This window comes from Brassica oleracea, chromosome C2 (genome assembly GCF_000695525.1).
Source record: "Brassica oleracea var. oleracea cultivar TO1000 chromosome C2, BOL, whole genome shotgun sequence".
NCBI lineage: Eukaryota > Viridiplantae > Streptophyta > Magnoliopsida > Brassicales > Brassicaceae > Brassica > Brassica oleracea.
The window spans coordinates 47,946,542-47,971,011 of NC_027749.1; the positions used below are offsets into that span (position 1 = coordinate 47,946,542).

The following is a 24,470-nucleotide window of genomic DNA, read 5'->3' on the forward strand; positions in this document are numbered from 1 at the left end:
GAGCATGTATCATACTCCATAATATGATAGTAGAAAACGAACGAGATCAACACACTCAATACGATGTTTCAGATTTCCAGCAAGGAGAAGGCAGCAGAAGTTCACATGTCGATCTCACATATTCAACAGATACCCCTACAAATATCGCCAATCAGATGGGTGTTCGAGTAAGAATTCGTGATAAACAAGCGCATCAACAACTGAAACGTGATTTGGTTGAACATATATGGCGTAAATTTGGACGTGATCAAGACAGCAACTGAACTTAGATGCCGCTTTCAAATTATTATCGTTTATTTTAGTTATCTTTATTTTCATGTTTTTATGTTTTTTTAAAAAAAATCTATGTTTAAAATCTTATGTTTGACTTTGTTTTATTTAATAAATAAACTTTATCCTTTAAAAAAAATTGTTTAAATTTTAGTTTAATATTTTTTTAATTGTTAAGAACTTTAATTAAGAAACTACCAATAAACCCCTATAATTAAGTGTATCTTAATTGTCTCTTAGTTTAATGATAATCATTAAAAAATCATTAGGGCCCACTTAATAAACACTTGAGAGTTTTGCCTATAAACATGTTCTAAGAAGATTAATTTAGTTTCTATAACATTTCTGAATATTTAATTGGATAAAAACTCATAGAAAACACACATAACATCAGAACCAGAAGATAGCAGTAATGGCGACAAATGTTGCGACTCTTTCTTCTCTCACAGCAGTTTCTTTGCCTCTCTCATCATCTCGCTCTTCCTTCTACTACAACTGCTTCACTGTGACGACTCGACCATACACCCGTTCTCTAGTGGCGTTCCGACCGGAGCAGAGGAGAAATGCACTAACTTGTAATGCTCTGTTTGGTCTCGGTGTCCCTGAGCTAGCTGTGATCGCTGGAGTCGCTGCGTTGCTGTTCGGACCTAAGAAGCTTCCTGAGATTGGCAAGAGTCTTGGCAAAACCGTCAAAAGCTTTCAACAGGTTTGCTCATTATTAGAAACACTGGTACAACTTTGGAACTTGAAAGTTTCAGTTTTTTTTTTAGCTGCTACAGTTTTTGATGCGTTTTCTTCACTAGAACCAAAGAATATGAATGCAGTTTATTGTGCCAGTTCATGTGAAAAGCTTGTTGCTAGTAGTTTGAATTGGTGTTATAAGGAGAAATGTGTTTTGAAATTTTTTATGTTTTCAAGTGATTTAGTTCTTCTTGTATGGGTTCTGTCTTGCTGTTGTGAAACAGTTCACTATGACACAGTAAGATTTTTAAAACAAATGTTGTTATGTTACACAAGAATAGTAGCTTAATTATATTTCTATAAACCTTACTGCCAAGTGTTGGTTCTTCCGAGATATTTAGCTTCTACTTGTATATTTTGTGTTCCTTTTAGCTCTTGTGTTTTATATATGAACTTGATGCAGAGGGTTGTGGATTTTTTTGTAATGATGTAGGCTGCAAAAGAGTTCGAGTCTGAGCTTAAGACAGGAACCTGAAGACTCTGTTGCTGACTCATCTCCGGTAGCAATGAGCAACAAAGCAGAGGAAAAAACTGAGGTTTCCTCAAGCTCCAAGGACAATGTATAAATATGACAAGACTTTAGGCTTTGCTTTTCTTGTAGCTACAACAGTTTAAGAAATGAGTTTAGATCAAATACTCTTTTGTTCAAGGAAGCAGAGTAGTGTTCCCTATAAGAATTGGTTCCATGATGTTTGAATCTGTAAAGCTCTGCTTCTTAAGAACCTAAAATAAAGACTGCACAAAATAGATCAAAGATGTAATTCTAGTAATGACCGAGGTAAAATGGAAAGAGTACAGAGAGCTCTGCAGTAAACTAACATATGGTGGAATTGAAACAGAAACAAAAGTACAAAAATTTTCTCATGACACTCCAAGATCCTGTTCTGGATATTACAATTCCAAATCTGTAGCACAAGAGACATTTGTCTACAAGACTTTATTCACTGACCTAGCTTCTGTCTCTTTATCCTCTCCAACGCACCCAGAGTCTTCCCTGCACCGTCTTCCTCAGCTTCTTTACCATCTTCCTCTCTCTTTCTAGCAAGTCCTCCAAACACAGCAGCAGGGACTTCTTTCTGAGCGATCTCTACATTGTCATCTCCATCAGACTCATCTTCATCACTCTCGTCAGGAAGCTCAATATCTTCCCCATTCCCTGTCACAGGCTTCCCCGCATTCTCACCTGACTGCAAGATGACTCCTGCGCTCACAAACCCAACTCTCCTCCCACCATCCTTAGATGTAACCGTGGTAGACATTGGCGCCGCCATGAGCTGCCTCTCCAGAGCCGCCATTTCATCTTCTGGCAAACCCGCTTTCTTCAGCTCGTCTTTCGCCTCCTCCACGTCTATCTTGTCCTTTTGCATCATGTTCTCCGGCAGAATGAAATGAGTCTGAAACAAAAAAACATATCAAATACTGTCAGGTTGGTTGATTCCTTGAGAGCTGAAAGCAATAGAAAGAGGATAAGAGAGCAAACCTGACTGTAACTTGCGGAAACGCTTCTCTTGATCCTAAGCATCTCTCTATACGTGTCTTCATTCCCATGGAGCACCTCAAACTCGTGCCACTTGTTCCAGAACTCCGGGTCGGATCTCGGATCAGCGTACTGAGAGGCGTACTTGTAGACAGCACGAGAACGATCAATCTCTCCCAAGCTTCTCTCCAGCTCTGCGAACTTTATGCACATGATCTTCACATCCTTGTGTGGAAGTCCAGATTCTATTGCTTGCTCGTATATCTCTCTCGTTCTTGGAACACCGAAGATCTCTGCCGCACGGGAAATGTATATCTCGTACATCTCCAGCCTCTGGCCTTCTGGAACCTTCTTGGTGGCTTCTTCGTAAACTTTCATGGCTCGCTTGGCTAGACCGTAATCCTCTTCTAGCTTGGCGTACTGAAGGTATAAGGTCCTGACAGCATCTGATGGAGCCTGAAAGAAAGATAGAGAAGTTAGATCAAACACAAAATAGCCTTTTAATCCAATGTTTGTAAAACCGAACCGAATAATTATTTGGGTCCGAGTCAGACATGATTTAATAACCTGGTTCGACATATTTTCAATATATATTTTAAATTAATATTAGTAAATATGACATAACTAATACATAAATATATATTAAACTTAAACTAGTTTTTTGTTCATATGGTTGGTTTATAGATTTCTGATAGTTTTTATGGTTTTTATCTAATTTAATAACTTCGAGTTCTAATCAAGCTACGTGACCGGTTCATGGTAAAACATGGTCTAACCATCGGGTCGTCCGGTTTTGAAAACACTAAAGAAAGTGTAGACTTACCATTGAAACAGCATGCTCAAACAACTCTCTGGCCCGCTCCAGCTTTGCCTTTCCATATCTCTTGACAAACTTCGTAAGATAAGTAACCCATATGTCTTTCACATGAGGATACTTGAATATCTTGACACCTCTCTCATACACCTTGAAAGCATCTTCAAAGTACTTATTCTCCTCAAGAAGGTAAGCATAGTTCAGAATGATCTGAGGAGTAGCTATCCTCAAATCCAATATCTTCTCATAGACTGCTCTCGTCGACTCCAGCGTCCCAAGGCTCTCCTCCAAATCAACGTAAAAGGACCAAAGCCTCAAGGATCTGTGCAGCTTCATCTGAACCGGCTCGTTCCCATCAGCAGCCACTCTCCTTTTGACTTCCACCGTTGGTACAGCCGTAGCACGCCTCATCAGCTCTAACGCTCCTTTGAAATTCTTGTGCCTCAGCTCCATCTCAGCCCACTCGCACCAGACGCTGGCGAGATGGTCGACCGTCTTGTAGTTCACTTGAACCGCCTTGTCCAGAATCACTCTAGTGTTGACCAAGTCTTTGTGGTCTTCATACAATTTAGCAAACGCAACCCACAACGTGTGAGGCTTCCCAAGGGCCTTCATAGGATCAACAGTCCTCACTGCTTCTGTGTAAGTGAGAATCTGCTTCGCTGCGTCTCCCTCGAAGATCTTAACTCTCCGATGCCACTGCTCAACGTTGTGTGGGTTCTGCCTAAGGAGGACACTGTTGGCTAACGCAGGCCTTCTGTTCATCAGCTCCTCCAAGCGAGCCAACCTCAGATCAACATCGTTATCATCGTTAAGCCAAAACCCATTCAGTATCTTCCTCTGCAGCTCCTTTACAGACAGAGAAAAGTTAAGCCGGACATCCTCCTCCTCATCCTCCTCTTCAGCCTCATCTTCTTCCTCATCACTCGAACTCATCATCTCCATCTTCTTGGCAACAGTACTCTCCTCAAACCTCGAATACACATCGAATATAACACTAAAGTCCCTCACAGTCACAACCTTCATCATCCCTTCCTCATAAACATCCCTAGCCTTCTCAAGCAGATTCTTCCTAATGTAATAATCCGCAAGAGACGTCCACAGCATCCCAACCTCGTCGGTAAACTTCCTAATCCCTCCTCTAATAATAGCATCCACATTCAACCCCGAGATCTCATTAGCATGACACACAAGAAGCTCACAAAGCTCCATCCACAGCTTATGCTTAGTCTTCCCTTTAATAGAATAAAACTGATCATCATTCAAAACAAAAGCCAACCTCTCCGCAGCCTCTTGCCAACGAGCAGACTTCAACAGAAACTCAATAAACTCCTCAATATGAGAAGGATCATACATAAGATACCTCCTGTAAACTCTAAGCGAGGTCTCAATGGGAACACCCTCCTGCCCCACAAAGACGAGATACGGCTCCCAGATCCTCTCGTGCTGAGTCACAGGCAAGGCACAGAGAGCACGATCAAACGTCCTCCTCGTCCTAGTCACGAGCTTCTGAGCTGTAAGCGTCTGGAGATACATAACCCAGATCCTAGGCATCTTGTGCATAGTCACGAGCCCTCTCTCGAAAGTGTTGTTGAGGGAGTCGTAGTGAGGGTGAGTCACGGGGAGGTTACGAACGATCTCGAGCCTCTCGCGGAGGTAGGCGTGCCAGAGCTTGTAGCTTCCAGGGAGGGCCTTGAGGGCTCTCTCGTAGATGACGAAGCGTTTCTTGAAAGGGGAGTCGGATTTGGAGATGAGGTAGCGCCACCAGAGCTTGAGGCTGAAGGGGTTTCGGAGGATCTCTTCCTCGTAGACGAGGTCTTCTTGGGAAGGGTAGAGATCTTGGGAGATAGCCATAGCTTTAGATCTACGATTGGAGGAGATAAAGGTAGAGACTTTAGCGTTTGTTTAGTGAATTGAGGATGTAGGATGGGTCTGGGAAGCTTACCTAGTAATGGGTAGAGATCAATTTTCGACGGCGCGGTGGTGAGGAGCAGCAGACGACGGTGAAGGTTGTTGCTTTTTTTCTCCCCAGCGTGAAGGTTTTTGCTAGGGTTGGGGAAGGAAGAGCGAGGATGTGAGTTTTGTCAAGTGTTATAGATTTGGAAATTAAACCGACACTAAACCGTACCAACCAAACCAAATTTAATTCGGGTGATTTTGGTTGGAGTTTTATCAAACCCGAGTTAACCAAACCGGATCAAACACAAACCAAACCCCAAATTAAACCGGAATGTCTATCTCTCTATTACAGTGATATTAAAGTATGACAAATAAGTTATAGAATAAATTGTCTTTAGTGAACACCGAGTCAAATCAAACCGAACCGAAACCGAAACCGATCCGAACCAAACCAACGTCTATTATCAAATAGTTTGATTTAAGATTTTCTCAACCCGAACAAACCAAACCGAACCGAAAATACAATGTATTTTTGTAATTATTTGCATTAAACATAATAGCAATATACTAAATTCTAAAACTAAAGTCACTATTAACTGTGTTAACAATGTTGGGTTTTTAGTTTTCTATTTATTTTGATTTGATTGTGTTTTTATAAACTTTTGTGGTTTTTTAAGATTGTGTTTCAGTTTTTTATTAGATTTAATTTACATAGTTCATTTTTTATATCCACCAACATGACGATTTCATGACCATGTGTTATAAAATATTATTTTTTAAAAAAAGAATTAAACTAAGGGATCTGATTAAACCGAACCGAAACACAAACCGAAACTGATCCAAACCAAATTAATTATGGTTTACTTCAGTTGGAAAAATTTATAAAACTGAATTAACCAAACTGAACCGAATCCAAACTGAACCGAAAAAATAACCGAAGTGTTCACCTCTAAAGGAAACCATGTAAATGAGAAAGAAAACTGTATTTTTTAAATTGTAAATGTTAAAAATAACATTCATATCAATCGATCAAAATATATCTTAGATAAATTTATTTTAACCAAAAAGATGGAGAACAAGGTATTAGTCATGTGGTTTCTCTTAATCACCACTTTGATAAAACTAAATAACTAAAAATAAATAAATCATTACAAAAATATAAGCAAAACAAGAGCAAGAAATACTAATAAAATCAATTAAACATGATTCGGTATCCGGATCCAGATCCTTATCCGGCGATCCATGATTCTACTATCTTTATCCGGATCCGGGGTTTTCGGATATCCGGGTGTCGGATATCCTTCTAAAAATTGTAATATCCGGCGGATATCCAGATCCGGATTTGGATCCTTAAAATAAATAAAAAATAATATTAATATATATAAAATATTAAAAATAATTTAAAAATAAAAAATATATAATGTTTTTAATTATTTCTATGTATAATATTACAAAGTTTACATAAAATTTACATATACTATTATAAAAAAAAAAAAATATTAAATAAAGTTAGTTTTTATATATAGATATTATTATTTTTGAAATAGTTATTAATAAAACTTACGGATCCGGATATCCGGACTAAAAAATCAAGATATCCGGATCCAGATCCGGCTTTGACGGATCCAACATTTTACTATCCGGATCCGGATTCGACCCCTCCGGATATCCGGATTTTCGGATCGGATCGAATCTCAGATCGAATCTGGATCTGAGATAAAAGTCTCAGGCCTATATATACATATGCTTAAAAGGTTGAATAGTTCTTTTGGATAATAATAATATCCAATATATATGTTAGTTACCTGGATTATCAAAAAATAAAATATATATATATATATATATATATATATATATATATATGTGTGTGTTAGTTACATATGTACTAATTCAGTAATCGACCAGTTTTCTATTTTTTTTTTTTCTTTTTCACATATATCATCATTATATAAAACAAACGAGTTGCTAATATGAAAGAATAGCAGTAAAACAATGTGCTAGAAGAGAGTTGATAGATACAACTTCATGAGTTAATGTCCAATGCTGATAGACTATGACAATAGAGTCGGTTTAGAGGTAAGGGTTATGAACAGACAAAGGCATTTGCCTCGGGCCTCACCAAAAAATAGATATTTTAGTCTCCAATATATTCTTTTATTTTTACCTCTAAAATAGAGAAACTCTATAATAGAGATGTGTTTTGCTCCAATGTATTTCTCTAAAATAAAGATCTCAAAATATAGAGCAAAATATAGAGGAATGCTATTTCTTCCTCTATAAATAGAGAAAAAAATAGCAATCTCTATTTTAGAGGTAGAAATAGATGTGAATTGGAGTGATTTTGTCTTTAAATGTTATTATAGAGGTAAAAATAAGGGAGGGTTGGAGATGCTCTAAAGGGGCCCCAAGTTCTTGTTTAGCGTATTGGTAATATAAGTTTAGCATGATGTTATTTTTGCTTGAATTCATGTTAGGATTTTAATCACAATTCACAATAGATATAGAACCTTAAACAATGAATACATGTCAAATCTTGTGTATGGAAAGCGACTGGAGAGAATCTTAATGTTTTTATTGTGACCTAAGTTAAATACAAAAGTTTCGTTCAAAAAAAAGTTAAATAGAAAAATCATTTTATAATAGTGTTGAACTGCTAATTAGTTATTTTAGTTACTAATTTTATAAAATACATCCAAAATATATTGATACTATTGAATGGCCTAACTATCATATACTTATATGAAATTATTTTCTTATAAATGTTGATTATGGTAATTTGGCAAACTAATTTCTTGAATATAAAAAAACATATTATGTCTTAGTCTTTTTTACGGTTTTGTTTAAATAATGTTTTGTATTAAAAAAAATTACAAAGAAATTCTTTTGTTTTCAGTAATTTTATATTTAAAAATTTGTATTACAATTTCCAAAGTTGAAATGGAAACATTTATTTCCAAATTTTAAATGAAACATTTATTTTTAAGTTTGCCTTAGGCCTCAATATGCCTTGGCACGGCACTGCTTATGAAACACAAGTTATAGGCGGTAACATGTATACAACTTTGAGGGTATCGTTTATGTAAACGAACGAATCTTGCAATGTCCTGGTATATTCAGCTTCGCTAGGCTTCACTGTGTATGGATTAAAAATTCAAACCATTAATTAGCTAATTAAGTCGACATAAATATACCTAGCTAACTTGGACTATGTAATGTGTTTAGAGCTGTGATTGAGTTAGGATGATCCATGCCATTTGACATGCTCCCCACATGAAGAATGGAGGGAGATGTGATGAATATATCGGTGTGTCACTGTGTCTATAATACTGTGCTGATGTTGAATCTGAATTTGTGGGTTGAATGGAGTTTTGCCTTAACTAGTGCTCAATATGATATTTAAGAAAAAAAAAACATTTTGTGTTACTTATCTCCTTGCATTACAATGTCACTTAAGAAGATATTGATAGACATGTAAGATACTGTCAGAAATTCATATCAAGGCAATCAAAGATCTGTACATTGCATATGACACATGTGACGTTCTTAGAGCAACTCCGTCAATGAATTTTCATCCTAGATATTTTTAAAATTTATGCGTCAATTTGTCAAACTATAAAAAGTTTTGTTGTAACAATCTGTCCGTGGATCCCAGATTGGCTCCGAAGAACACCGATCCTAACCCTTCACATGTGAACTCTAGCTCCTCCCATGTAGGTTATCGGTGCGATTTATATTCCTCGAACCAAAGATCTCACCCTTTAACAACTCTCTTACAGGATAAGTTGTCACTAATTGATATGCACCCCTTACATGTAAGCTCTAAACTCTCTCCAAGTAGGTTATTGGTACGCTTGGCGTTCATCGAACCCAAAACCTCACCATTTAACAACTTTCACACATGACAAGTAGTCACCGATTAATCTGAAATAAAATCTAACTATTGTTACATTTGCTTTTTTAAAAATAAATAAAATCTAACTATTTAATAAACCATAATAAAATAAAGCTATTTTTAGCTGAGAAACACAGTTTGAAAATCTAATTGATAAGATTGCTCTTATGGAAAGCATGCTTGAAAGTATTTTCACTGGTAACCATCAAATCCACAACCATATAGTAAAAGTGTATATGCATACAGTACACAAATAAGAAAGGGCTTCATGTCTTCATCTTGATTTTCTATGTAGAGAGAGAACCATAATCTCTTACTCTCTCTGCGGTTCTTTCTTTTCTCCCAAAACTTCTCTTTCAGAGAGATCCTTCTTGGTAGGATTATTTTACTATATCTCACCAACAAAAGTAGAAAACAAGTGCTTCAAGTTGAAACTTAGCTCACAAACGTCTACACTCATTAGTGCGATTGCATCATAATACATTCAACAGCTTGTGCCCAATGCCTTAATCTTTGTTTCACCTGTTGGGGATTGTCTCCTGCATAACTCAAATTCACAATGGTTAATGTATGTATTGTTTCTATGAACAACAAATCAGCATTTATAAGAAGATGGAATAGACTTTTTGTTTTACCTGGACATAAGATCTTTGATGAATCTGAGTCAGTGTTGGGGGAAATGTAGAAGATAAGGAGTTATATCCTCCATTGCTGCTACGGCTGCTACTAGGTGAAGGGAGAGGAGAATGCTGCCTATTCACAGCAAAGTAATGTATTGCACAACTTCAGTCCTTTCTCCTTGAAACCAAACCCTAACTCGATCGATCGTTTGAGTTCCCTTAAGTCTTCATCAGTTATATCCCTTGAATCATAATCGTTTTCAGAGACGCCTTTTTACTTCTACTCTTGGATTTCCAACATCTGACGGAGCCTTCTTTCCCAAGGAGCCTTTACTGGAGGATTAGAAAAAATAGTTTCCACCACTGATTTATGAAATGGAGTCAAGCTATTTTCCCTCCATTGGTTAAATATGATATAAAGACTCATTTCATATATTTAGAGACTTTCTTTGTTTGAATTCTTGACCCCCTAAAAGAAAGCGAGTTTCAAAATTATTCTACTCTAAAAGAATATGCATTGACCAAACTTGATAGTTTTCCTATTTTAAGATTCAAGTAAAATGTAAGAATTCTATTTATATTTTCAAGTATATTTCAATTAAAATGATAATAGTAAAGTCATGAATTTTATTTCATTAGCATGAAAAAAACTCAAAACATATGTTTTTCCTCTTCTAACCAATTTGCTAAACATAGCTTTCTCGATTAATCCTCTCTACCATACGTTCTCTAACTACTTTTTGTTTCTCTTTCCAACACAACACCGAAAAATGAGAAAAAACCAATAACCTTTTTGTCTTGTTGAGGTTTCTGCTTCTGTTTCCATGGCTTTGATCATACATTGTTAGGTTACAGAGAGGAGAAGAAACAAGCCTCCAGTTTTCTCTGCTGGTGCTTAAGGTAATAGCTTACAAAGAAAAGTCATTTCTTATGTTTCAATTAGTATTCTAAAAATCGGTATAGACAGCGTGTAGACTTAGAAGACAAATCGGTCCTGAACAAAACTATTTTTTAAACGTTTTCTATGTTTCTTGAACATTGCTTTTAATCATTTTTGGAATTTAAACTTGTCTATGATTAGTTTCAATCATAATCTTGGAATTTAAACTTGTCTTTTATGTTTCAGCCATGAACGAGAAAACGCGGAATCTATGTTCCCTCATCTGTTTCTTCTATGTTCTTCTCGTTTCCCCTTCTCAATCTAACGCTAAAGACGTTGCGTTGGGCTGCGGAGCGACAGAACCATCTACTGATCCAGACAAGAAAAAATGGGAACCAGACACCAAGTTCTTGAAAACACCAAACACGGTTCACGCAACAGCTACATATCAAGATCCTTCGCTTCTCTCAACGATCCCTTACATGACAGCAAGAATCTTTACAGCTCCTGCGACTTACGAGATCCCTGTTAAAGGAGACAAAAGACATTTGCTCCGTTTACATTTCTACCCATCAGCATACACAGGACTCAACATCGACGACTCTTACTTCTCCGTGGCGGCTAACGATGTTACACTTCTAAGCAACTTCAGTGCATCTATCACATGTCAAGCCCTAACACAGGCTTACCTCGTTAGAGAATATTCTCTTGCACCAACCCTAAAAGATGTCTTGACCATCACGTTAACTCCCTCTGATAAACATCCTAAGGCGTTTGCCTTCATAAACGGTATTGAGGTCATTGAGATGCCTGAGCTGTTTGATACGGCTGTTCTTGTCGGGTTCACGGACCAGACATCTGATGTTAAGTCCGCGAATCTTCAGACAATGTTTAGGGTTAATGTCGGTGGTCAAGATATACCTGGAAGCAAAGACTCTGGTGGGTTAACAAGAACATGGTACAACGATGCTCCTTACATATTCAGTGCTGGTCTTGGTGTTACCCTTCAAGCAAGCGATAACTTCAGGATTGATTACCAGAAAATGCCGGTCTCTACCGCCCCAGCTGATGTCTATAAAACAGCTCGATCACAGGTATTGAGATATTTGATATATACAAAAATTAATACATTTTAGTTTTCTTAGTAAGCTAATTATATTTAGCTTTTTGAGTAAGTGGAGTCTGTTTTATACTCCCTCTCCAAGGTTTTTGCACAATGATTAAAAAAATATAAAATTTTAAACAATTTATTTTGATTTACAGTATCATAAAAAAAGTTCAATCAATAAAATATAATATTTTGAAATTAGTCACGAATTTTAAATGACATTAAGTTTTATTCAGAATATTGAGAACATCATCTATTTTCCAACAAATATTTTTCTTTCAACACCATTTATAATGAAACAGAGTAAGTATAAACTATGTAACTCGGGTTAAAGAAATTCAAATTAATCTCATATTCTTATAACAGGGACCCAATGGAGATCTCAACGTGAAATCAAACCTAACATGGGTGTTTCAAGTTGATACAAACTTCACATACATCATGAGACTCCATTTCTGCGAGTTCCAGCAATCTAAAATCAACCAGAAAGCTTTCAACATTTACATCAACAACAAAACCGCACAAGCGGACGCAGAGGCTGCAGATATAATAGCATGGTCTGGAGGTAAAGGTGTCCCAACGTACAAGGACTACGCAATGTACGTTGATACTACTAACGGAGGCGAAGAGGTTTCACTTCAGATGACTCCTTCCGTATTTGCTAAGCCAGAGTATCTCGACTCGCAGCTCAACGGGCTAGAGATATTCAAGATGGACACAATGAAGAACCTCGCGGGTCCAAACCCTAAACCATCTGACATGAAAGCTAATGAAGATGCTAAAAAGGAGTTTCGAGGTGACAAAAGAGTCACAGCTTTCGTCATCGGCTCAGCTGGTGGAGTAGCAGCGGTTTTGCTATGTGCATTGTGTTTCACAATGTATCAAAGGAAACGTAAGTTCCAAGGAAGTGAATCTTACACGTCAAGCTGGCTTCCTTTATATGGAACCTCCCATACTTCTACTATATCCGGTAAGAGCAACAACGGAAGCCACTTATCTAACCTAGCAGCTGGCCTATGTCGAAGATTCTCGTTGTCCGAAATAAAACACGGAACTCAAAACTTCGATGAGTCTAACGTCATTGGAGTTGGCGGGTTCGGTAAGGTTTACAAGGGTGTGATAGACGGAGGAACAAAAGTGGCGATCAAGAAATCAAACCCTAACTCAGAACAAGGTCTCAACGAGTTCGAGACAGAGATCGAACTCTTATCAAGATTAAGACACAAACACTTAGTCTCCTTGATAGGTTACTGCGACGACGGTGGAGAGATGTGTCTCATCTACGACTACATGTCACTCGGAACACTAAGGGAGCATCTTTACAACACGAAGAGACCTCAGTTAACTTGGAAGCGACGTCTAGAGCTAGCCATTGGATCTGCAAGAGGGTTGCATTACCTTCACACGGGTGCAAAGTACACGATCATTCACCGTGACGTGAAGACAACAAACATCTTGTTAGATGAGAACTGGGTCGCGAAGGTTTCTGACTTCGGTTTATCCAAAACCGGACCGGACATGAACGCGGGAGGTCATGTTTCGACCGTGGTCAAAGGAAGTTTCGGGTATTTAGATCCAGAGTACTTTAGAAGACAGCAACTAACTGAGAAGTCAGATGTGTACTCTTTTGGAGTTGTGTTGTTTGAGATCTTATGCGCTAGGCCGGCTTTAAACCCTAGCTTGCCTAAGGAGCAAGTGAGTCTTGGAGACTGGGCGCTGAACTGTAAACGTAAAGGGAATCTTGACGATATTATTGATCCTAACTTGAAAGGGAAGATCAACGCGGAGTGTTTGAAGAAGTTTGCGGACACGGCGGAGAAATGTCTCTCCGACAGTGGGTTAGACCGGCCGTCCATGGGAGATGTGTTGTGGAACCTTGAGTTTGCGCTTCAGGTGCAAGAAACTGCTGATGGCACGCGTCGTCGAACGCCTAGTCATGGCAGCGCTTCTGAGGATCTAGGCGGAGGAGGTGGTGGTGGAGGTATGGCGGTCAACGTTAGCGCCGGTGAACATGACGTCAGTGACTTGTCCTCGGAAGAAAATAGTGGGATATTTTCTCAAATTGTAAATCCTAAAGGGCGATAAAGGTAATTTAACAACCGAACATTCTTGATATGAAAAGTTCATTTTTTCTTATTTTGTTTTTTCTTTATGTCATGTGATAGACAAAGAAGTAACTATCCAGTATATTCATTCGTTTTAATTTCCTTGTGGGTTTATCAATTAATCAAAACTCAAAAACATTTGTAAAATTATATATCTATGTGTTGTTATTATATGTTATCAAGATATTGTATAATGGTTTGAAATTAGAGTTCTAAATCATTTTTCCACTCTGTATGTTGCTTTAGTTTATATTTAGAGAGTAAACCCAAAGAGCTTAAGGAAAAGTTTGAGGAGGAATCATTTTCTCATTCAAAAGTTAGTAAAGCAGTAGGATATATGCAGAAGTTTTAGCATAAGGCCATTGGATTTTTGGTTAAGGAAATTTATTTCTCGACGTCCCTTTGGGTTGGATAAGCCTTACAATGATTTTAAAATACACTTCTCCTTTTGGATTGGATTCCATCAGATTGCGCTATGAAGCCCAAGGCAAAATCCCTTTTTTATTATTCGAGGAGCATTGATAAAAACTAACTTTTGCTTCATGTGTTCATTACATGTGTGTCATTTCCTACGTGTCATCACCACAAGCTCTCTCACCTTATATATTCAAAAGCTCATTCTTAACTAGACTAATTACAAAAAAATGCCACTGGTCATTAGATTATAGTATAAGCTTGTCGAGTATTGATAACAACATAATGAACATTGCAACTCTTACAATGCGTTTATTTTTAAACACTTCCATCTTTAAATATGGAAATATTTTCTTACCATACAAAGAGATTTTTGATTGTTATAATTCATCATATAGCATAACTACATATATATATTTTAATCATGCTTAAATTTGTATTGTAGACGTGTGGTGATAATTCACATTATAGGTTCATACAGTTAATTAGATTTCAATACTTTTCATATGGGGTTTTATAATCTATTAAAGTTCTTTATATATTGTTTTTTACACTTGGAATTGGTTCTTTTCATGGCAAATTCAACGATCCAATTTATTAAAAAAAAAATTCAACGATCCAATATATTATATTTTATAAACCAGGATTGCAGTTTCATATCTCATCCTTTGCACGTTAACCATGTTTATCATTTCCATAATTACCAATGCAATATACTATGTACATCATGTTATGGCAGTTTAGTGTAAATTAGTTTGATTCGAGGCAACACAATTAAATACATTACCGTTTAGTTATTTTCTCTAATTCATGATTCATGTATGAATTGTCAATCACGGAATCAAATAATTTTTTTCAATCACTAAGGTAGAGCGTGTTAAGAGAAAATTTCTATATATGGCCTTTAACGGATATGTGATCTTTGTTTACTGATACGGTTTTATCATGTCAAATTTATTACGAATAAAATTTATGGCCTTTAACGGATATGTGATCTTTGTTTATTGCTACGGTTTCATCATGTCAAATTTATTACGAATAAAATTTATTAATAGAAAGCCTCTTTTATTATTTATTTCTCGATGGAACATGTTTTGTTTTTGAACTTGTGTGTGTTTAAATTTTTTTGGAGTTGTCTCCTAATGTTTACATATCCTCAATAAATTTGTGCTACCAAAATTATGAACCATACTTCAAATCAGGTTTTACTATTCGTAATGTTTCAGTTTATGAGTAAATATCGAGAATGTTTCAAATATTGATAGGAAAGTCTACGTTTATTATAGTTTCTATATATGGTTTTGTATTAATTTTCTTATTTAAGATCTGATTTTTCTGACTTATAGTTGATGGCGGGCATTGAATTTTGGGTCTGAATCATAGAGAACTTATTATGATCAAAACCTTATTAATACGAATTTGATGAGTATAAACTTACATACCTTATCAAATAAAATTTTATAATTTAATGAGTATAAGGAATGTGAATATTTTGCCTTGGATAACAAACCCTTAGATGACATCGACATTTGACTCAGAAGGAAATATTCAAAATTTTGATTCCCCCATATGCTAATTGTGATTAAATACACATATACTACTGAATATTGTTTTGTCCATAAAAAAAACCTTGGTGAACACTACTATCCCTTTATTATTATTTGAGGAGCATTATAGATAACTAACCTTTAGTTCATGTGTTATTTTCAAAATTGTCATTTCCTACGTGGCAGCACCACAAGCCCTCTCACATCTTATATTCAAAAACCATTTGTTAACTAGATTAATTACAATAATTGTCATTGCTTGCCATTGATCATTAGATTATAACTTTACTAATATACTGTAAGCTTCTTCATTACAATGACTAACAAAACATTGACGTCCATGTTTAATGCGTTTTCATTATAATTCAACCTTACGGGCGTATAGTCATCAGATCCAGTCCACAAATTTAATTATATATGAGATAACGATTTTGTAGATGGTATAATCCGATACATATATAACTAAAATAAGTATAATTTATAACACGTGTATGTGGACCATCTATAATGATTCGGATTATACCATTATGTGCATATGTATTGGATTTCATGTAACAAAATATTACCGTTAAAATTATAATCTCTCCACAATATTAGCAAAACTCTAACATATGTTATAAATTATACTTATTATAGTTAATATTTAAATAGAGTGAGACAAAAATATATGCACACGTTGTTACAAGTATTCATCATATAGCATTTTATAATTTGTTAGACATTATATATATAAATACGATATAAGTATAATGCCTAACTATAGTCTAATTCAAAAAAATGTCTAACTATAGTGTCTACAAATTAATTCCGTTTAAGGACTTATCATAATTGTAATTGTAAACCATGATTAATGATTGATACGAAATCACGATGTGTAACTATTAATATTAAAAAGAAACGTGATTTGCAATAACTTTGTTCAAATCTGGGTGAAAGTTAAAAAGAAACTTCTAATAACGTTGCAATATATATGATATATATGAAAATTGAAAGGAAACTTCTAATAATTTTAGTTGTTCTATCTCTTAATTAAACGTGATTTGCAAGGACAACCGTGATTAATGATTGTTAAAAGGAAACTTCTAATAACTTTTATATATTTTTAAATTACGAATTTGGTAACGTTTTGGTAATAATACTTGAATCAAATCCGCCATTATTTTTGATAAATTTTGGTAATAATAGTGAGTCGATTATGGTTACAAAATTTTGTCAACTATTAATATGTTGTATATAAGGAAGTTATATTGTGGATTCAAATTATTCGAATCAATTAACAATCGTGAATTTTATTTATTTTGTTCAATTGTAATTTATAAAAGGAAGTTTGATTATAGTGTCTACAAAATTTAGGTAAGTTGCGGTTACCATTGGAGCCCAAGTTATGTGAAATTAAATACAGTAGAACCTCTGTAAATTAATAATGTTGAGATTTTGAAATTTAATTAATTTATAGAGATATTAATGTACAAAAGTTTCCTTATTTAGATTTTTTATTTTAAGATATATTTATTCTAAGATAATAAAAATATTTGATTTTAGTGTATAAACATTAATTATTATTTTTTGAAATTTCACATTTATATTAATTTTATTATATTATTTGGTGTATATAATATATATCGCATAGAAGTTAAATGTGATTTTAGATATAATATTACTAAATCTCATCAAAATTTATTAAGTGTTAAGAAAATATAAAGATAATTTTATTGAGAATATAAAACAAACAATATAATAGTAAGTGCTTACTTATATAAAATATGTATATATAGAAATTATTAATTTATAATTTTAATGGGACCATATATTTACATCGAATTTTTTGAAAATTTATTATCTTATTATTTTATCTATTGTGTCAAATTTTGAACCAACCCAAGTTGGGATCGGCAAAATTTATTAATTTATAGAGATTATTAATTTATCGAGTATTAATTTATAGAGGTTCTACTGTATGTAATAATATCTTTAATTTCGGTCACTATTTTGTGTATCATTAATCACATGGGCACTGCCTTCTTAATATAAATATATGTTCTCTAAAATTCATCGACTCACCACACACTTCTTCTCGACTTCCTAATTATCAAAACATTCTCTCGAGCAAACAAATGGTTGGCTTTAACTCCGTTTCAGAAAGTGGTATATCAGTTCATTTAGTGAATTTTTTAAGTATGTATGTTTTGTTTGGTAAACTAATTTTTAGTTATTTCTCTCTATAGGATTGCAAACCAGAAGTTCTGAAGACCCTTTTCACGACAACTTAGTTTTATCAGTTTTTTATTTGTTTCCTTATAATTTGTTTTTTCGTATTTTATTTTTCTATTACTTATGTTTTTAATATTATAATCATAATTTTATTATGAAATCAATAATTATATTTCCTATGTTTTGTTTTGTCTTAAATTCATAATAAATTAATAAAAGTTATTGCATACTATTATATATTTTTTACATAAAATATATCTAATTTACACATAACCAACTACACAAAACAATCTTTTTAAAAAAAAAACAATATTTTTCAAAAAAACACTTAAGCTTACATTATATTCACACTTTAGTTCCATATATATCATTAGATCTAATATTTTTGCCTATAACTTTAAAATTTCTAATATCTATAAAAAAAAATTAAAAAATCTCTTTTGATCACTCACTCCGCACAGAGCGCGGATTATCACCTAATGTTTTATATTAGTAAAACATTTTGTAAGCATATAACAAAGAAGCTTTTAGGGCCGAGGGAGTTTGGTCGGTTCCTCTATATCTATAAGCATATAACAAAAAGATACATATACTCATGTGGTTGGTGAATGTTCGGAACTTTCATAGGCTATAGGGGAAATATCTAAAATATCATCTACTTTTAAACCAGCTGATTTTTTCGAAGATTTTGAAAAAGAAGAAGCAAAGATCAACACACATTTTGCAGACTGGATATTATAAAATTAGCATTGTATACGTATATTTATATGGTAGTGTATGTATCGTATATAATGGCTCAATGATTATGTTGATGGGGATCATCATATTCACATTCCATAGTGGATGTCGAACCAAAGGTCACTACCAAAGTGGACGATGGTACGAATTTCATATTTTTTGTCTTTATCAGCTTTGCAATCATCCTATATATCATTTTAGTACATATGTTATATATATTAGCACTTTATACATTGTTTAAGAAAAAAATGCACATCTTAATATCAAAACTATTTTAGTATTCAATCTTCCCAGGTATGCACCATATTCCAAGTGCGACGCCATATATCATCACTAAGTACTAATAGTATCTTTTTTCAATCTTCCTAGATATACAACAAACGTCATCCTAATCGGAGAACCCAACTTGGTTATTATAGTTCGATTTTCTAACCAAAAAATACAACTAATTTCGCGATACGGCGCACGTCAGTATTAAAGCTGCACATGGACACATATGTGACATACATGTATATGATTGGATAGGAATGAAATCAAAGAAAGGAATGGTGATAAGATATGCATCGTGGGCTTGATACGATATCCAATTTAAAAAGAAGAAAAGGCTCCATGCGTCAGAAAGATTATTGTCAACAAAATAATTGATTTGCTCTTCGGCTTTTGCTCCCAATGTTTTCGACGATTTCGAGAGCCTTATTGGATGCGCTCTACGTATTAATTATAGTATTAGAAAACGAATATACTAATTAGAAATTTTAAGAGGTGGAGTAGGCTAATCTAGTGATTATATGATAGTGCAGGCCTACTTAACCTAACGAGTAGAGGACGAACGAACATACAACGACAAAGAAAACGACTATGATACATAAAGTATTGATTTGAACGATACAAAAGTTGAATTTCTTATATAGCCTCTCTACACAAACAGAAAACACATGACAAAGGCAAAACTTATGTCATCGCAACAAGTAAATGGATGAACAAAATCGAAACCGCTAAGGTACAAAATAAATCTCTTTTCAGTACAGAAGCGTGGAGAAACAAATAGTTCATTAATTACATGACAAGAGGCAAAGAGAATCTTTGCCGGGTCAACTCATGTCTGTGTCTTATTTTGGGTCCACTCTTTTTAATTGAAATTTTACTTCTTAGTTTTCTTTTTCTTTATTACTGTGACGAGATCTCGAATTTATGAAAATAATCAGACTAATTTTTAAGAAAAAGTACAATTTTTCCAGATATTTAAGTGAGTTTTAGAACATATCTCTATATCATTATCACAAAGTAAACCGCAACGAAATATCTTCATACCCTTTTATTGGAATAGTAAATTAATTTTGGATGTAAAATAAACAAAAACATATGATTGATATAAAAATTAAATGTCAATAAAGTTTTCCATTTTCAAAATAAGACAAGAAACAGACAACAGTGCATGTTCAGTCAACATTCCAGCTACACGTGTTACGAAGAAGACAGAGACCTTTGAATACGTGTCGCAATCTTAGCCGTGGTTTGTCCAAGTTGCATGCTTGAGATTCTGAAGAACACATAGCTGGAACATGGACCCATTGACGACAGGTTTCAAGTTTCATTTTATTTATTTATTTTGGTTCCAAAAGCATCCCGACTCATTTCTACCGACTCTAAAATAGAAGATAAAATAGAAATTTTATTTTTGTTCCAATATGTTTTTCTATAACAAAGGAATGCTATATTTATCTCTATAAATAGATGAATGCTATTTCTTTCTTAAATATAAAAGAAAAAATAGTATTCCTCTATTTATAGAGTCAAATATAGCATTCTTCTATTGTAGAGAAACACATTGGAGCAAAAACACTATTTTTATTTTTTTTTCTCTATTTTAGAGATCTCTATTATAAACATAGGGTTAGAGATGTTCTTAACATTACGATGCTATATCTTGTATTTTTTAAAACAGCTACATTCATGCTATGTTTTGGATTCAAATACTAGTTTAGCTCATCTTTAACATATTTTTATATTTTTTTAACAACAGATTATTGTTTTATAATCATTTTAGTATAATCTTCTAAAATACATGAATGTTTCTCTATTCATAGGGTAATACATTGGACCAAAAATATCTTTATTTAAGAATTTCTCTATTTATTATAAAATGTTAAAATGAGCTGGAGATACTTTTATAGTACTATTTTAATTTTTATCGTATATATAAAATATTAAGGATAAAATTCTCCATATCAAATAGTATCTTTTGCTAAAAAAAGAGAACAAAACTTGTTAATTACAGTTTCACAATCAAAATAAAAAGTAGATGCGAAGTAGGTCCAGTAGTGGGGACCTACCACAAATCTTTTACAGAGGACTGTTTTTCTCTATCCTTCCTCTTGTGACTGCGACGACCATCTCTCAAAGGCCAAACTCCACTTCACTCTCTCTTCTCTCACCTCTATGCTTTTTTCCTTTTTGAATATTTTAAATCATAGCGACAAAGTATATGAAAAGATTTGTATTAATGGTGGTGAGGGAATATTAGTGAAAGAACATCTTCCTCCCAGATAAAGTAAGTCATAACCTTTGTACTTCTCTCTTCTTACAGGAAGATTTGTTAGGCATGTTCCTTCTTTCTAAGGGGATCTGAGTTTGGTGTTATCAAGAGATTTGATATTGCATTCATAAGATATTAAGTTTTTTTTTTGTTTCTTTCCTCTTAAGATTGTGTGGGAAGGAAAATGGAGGAAGTTGAAGCTGCAAACAAAGCAGCAGTGGAGAGCTGTCATGGAGTCTTGAATCTCTTGTCACAACAAACCAATGATCCCAAGTCCATAATGTTTGAAACAAGAGAAGCAGTTTCCAAGTTCAGGAGTGTCTCCTCTCTCTTGTCTAGTGGGTCAGGTCAAAGGAAGATTAAAAAACACAACAACAACTACTACAAGCTTAGGTCTCTTCAGTTGCCCCAACACATCTTCCTGGAAAGTCCTGTTTTTAGTAATAATGCTATAACTGGCTGCATTCCAATTCTAGCACCAAAGCCTCTTCGCATTATACCACCTGCTGCTCCTAGTTATAGTGAACAGAGACAGGGTCATCCTCCACCTATGATGCTTAACCAGAAAATGTGTGTTGACAAGTCCTTTCTGGAGCTAAAGCCACCGTCGTCTCATCAAAGTCCCTATCAGTTTTTCCCCAACCACCAGCAAGGAGTGTACTCTAGGAGCAATAGTGGTTTAAATCTGAAGTTTGATGGGCCTTGTGGTGGTAGTTGTTATTCTCCAACTGTCTCAAACGGATCAAGATCGTTTGTTTCATCTCTTAGTATGGATACTAGTGTGGCGGATTACAACAGAAACTCGTTTCATTTGATCGGATTACCTCAGGGATCTGATCATATCTCCCAGCATTCAAGGAGGACAAGCTGCTCTGGTAGTTTGAAGTGTGGTGGTAGAAGCAAATGCCATTGTTCTAAGAAAAGGTATGTGTTGATTTTTTTTCCTTCTTATTTTAGAAAAATTGGTTATGTAGTGTTTGATTCTTTACAGGAAGTTGAGAGTGAGACGATCGATTAAAGTACCTGCAATTAGTAACAAGATTGCTGATATACCACCAGATGAGTATTCATGGAGGAAGTACGGACAAAAGCCAATAAAGGGTTCTCCTCATCCTAGGTAAGTACATAGTTACATGTTTAAGGAAGTGGACTGGTTCATATGTTCGGTTTTATAATGTTGTTTGTTGTTGCAGGGGGTACTATAAGTGCAGCAGCCTGCGAGGTTGTCCAGCAAGGAAGCATGTTGAAAGATGTGTAGATGAAACTTCAATGCTAATAGTGACTTATGAAGGCGAGCATAACCATTCGAGAATACTCTCTTCCCAATCAGCTCAAACTTGATTAACCATCCCGTTCTAGTATCTGTGGTTTACAATTGTATATTCCACTTGACATGATGGTACTTACTTGGGATTTTACTCTTGCATGACAACGGTGGCTTCGGCCTTATCTAAATATAGATAAAATGGTATAATCTAGAAGGGTTTTTGGTTTGTATCAGATGTTGGTTCAATAGGTTTGGCTTCAGCCTTATCTACATATAGTTTTATATATGGTATAGTCTATAGAAGGGTTTTTGTTTTGTATCAGATGTTGGTTCAATAGGTTTGGCTTTGTTGAGCAAATGTCAACTGATATGTATCTGATATGATTTGGTTCCTCTATTCTCTTCAGCAAGTCCAGCAGGATGTAAATTAATGGCAAACTCTTCAAGATTTAACTTCATTGGCTCTTTAGATGAGTGCTATATAGAGATCCTCTCACTCTGGGCTCATTAACAAGATTTTTTAAGGCCCGCATTGTTCATCTATCAAACCCAATAGGCCCAAGTTATTAAACTACCATTCACGTTTTACATTTTTAGACAAATATCAGGAAAGCAAAAACTTCGATTTCAGTTCACCAGCATTGGAGGTTCGTGGGTGGAGTTTACACGCTTTCCCAGAAAAAAAATATATTATAATATGCTACAGTAATGATTCTGTCTCACCACGTTCCTTCTGTATGAACCCGAGTCATCACTGTTCAGCGGGTTTCACGCCACGTGGCGACCCGCTATTGGTCAATTTATTATTTAAAAAAAAAAAATCAAAAAAAAATAAATAAAAAAAATAAAAAATTCAAATTATGAACCCCAACCAGGGGTTCATTAATGCTGGTGCTCTTAAGATAGATTTTTTTCTTAAATCCGAACCGGATAGTGGGTCACTGAGTTTACTGGCTTAACCGTCGGTTTGGTTTGGTCCGGGTTTGAAAACATTGCTTTCTAGTTAAGGTTTCATTTTCATCACAAGATTTCTGAGTAAGCCTTTGGATCCCATGATTAAATAATCTAAAGCCACAAATTTTAGTGGGCCGACAGGTTAATTATATTGCATGGTTTATTTGTGGATAACTAGAGTGTAATATAGTGAATTAATTTAGATAGATGTAATGTACCTTATGTCACATGGCTCGATTTCAAAATGAGAGTGGACCTTTTCGGATGCAGCAAACATTAGTATAAGTACGACATTCAACGAGGTTAAACACGGTATAGTTTTGTAGTTTGGAATTATTCTAAAGCTTTGTTGTCGATGCAATATATATTTAGATTTTGTTTCCTCCCCAGTTTGAATTTCATGAAAATGGAAATGAAGATGTGACGTTTCATTGGAAGAGGGAAAAAAGCTTCACCCAAACCAACATTGCATGTGAATTTTATGTTTTTTCTCTTTCCTTTTCATCGAATTCAGTCACATGCTCCCTTCTATCATACCCTCTAGTTTCTTAAAAGAGTTACAGTAAGAGTTAATTGTTCCCAATAATTATTGTAAGTAATTACGCACGATGATCAAGAATAATCAATATGGTTCTGTTTCAGTTTTAGATCTCTGTTACTTCATCACGGAAAAGGAACTTTATTTTTATTTCGAAGTTTCCAAAACTCTATATTTGAAGTTTCAATGTGTTCTTTTTTAAAAGTAAAACTTAAAACATAATTTCAAAATTATTTATATTTTACACTATGGTTCTTATATTTGTCATAGTTGATGTAAATTCATAAAATTTCTATAAATAACTAGTACATATATATAAATATTACAGAAATATTAATTAAAAAAATCTTACACTAAAATATAAAATTATAAATAAAAGTACATAATTAAATATTAAACTGCAAGCAAATACTACATTATTCCATAAAATTATTTCCGTAATGCTTTCATATATGATCA

General features: G+C 34.5%; 3 protein-coding genes and 1 pseudogene across 3 annotated transcripts; 3 read left to right on the forward strand and 1 right to left on the reverse strand.

The window, feature by feature from the left end:
- Positions 1-642: 642 nt before the first annotated feature.
- Positions 643-1,647, forward strand: LOC106327016 (annotated as a pseudogene).
- A 169-nt stretch (positions 1,648-1,816) lies between these two features.
- Positions 1,817-5,381, reverse strand: LOC106327015 (pre-mRNA-splicing factor SYF1). The gene is made up of 4 exons (XM_013765013.1): positions 5,248-5,381; positions 3,312-5,166; positions 2,492-2,944; positions 1,817-2,405 (listed from the first exon to the last, which is right to left on the reverse strand). Exons 2-4 carry the CDS (start codon positions 5,154-5,156, stop codon positions 1,953-1,955), a joined length of 2,751 nt encoding a protein of 916 aa, XP_013620467.1. The 5' UTR covers positions 5,157-5,166; positions 5,248-5,381; the 3' UTR covers positions 1,817-1,952.
- Positions 5,382-10,507: 5,126 nt separating this feature from the next.
- LOC106326778 (receptor-like protein kinase ANXUR2) lies at positions 10,508-14,001 on the forward strand. The gene is made up of 3 exons (XM_013764699.1): positions 10,508-10,613; positions 10,840-11,687; positions 12,068-14,001. The coding sequence occupies exons 2-3, from the start codon at positions 10,842-10,844 to the stop codon at positions 13,784-13,786; spliced, it is 2,565 nt and encodes an 854-aa protein (XP_013620153.1). The 5' UTR covers positions 10,508-10,613; positions 10,840-10,841; the 3' UTR covers positions 13,787-14,001.
- A 7,117-nt stretch (positions 14,002-21,118) lies between these two features.
- LOC106324786 (probable WRKY transcription factor 74) lies at positions 21,119-22,916 on the forward strand. Its single transcript, XM_013762769.1, has 4 exons — positions 21,119-21,267; positions 21,420-22,176; positions 22,244-22,369; positions 22,446-22,916. The coding sequence occupies exons 2-4, from the start codon at positions 21,437-21,439 to the stop codon at positions 22,591-22,593; spliced, it is 1,014 nt and encodes a 337-aa protein (XP_013618223.1). The 5' UTR covers positions 21,119-21,267; positions 21,420-21,436; the 3' UTR covers positions 22,594-22,916.
- The last annotated feature ends 1,554 nt before the right edge of the window (positions 22,917-24,470 follow it).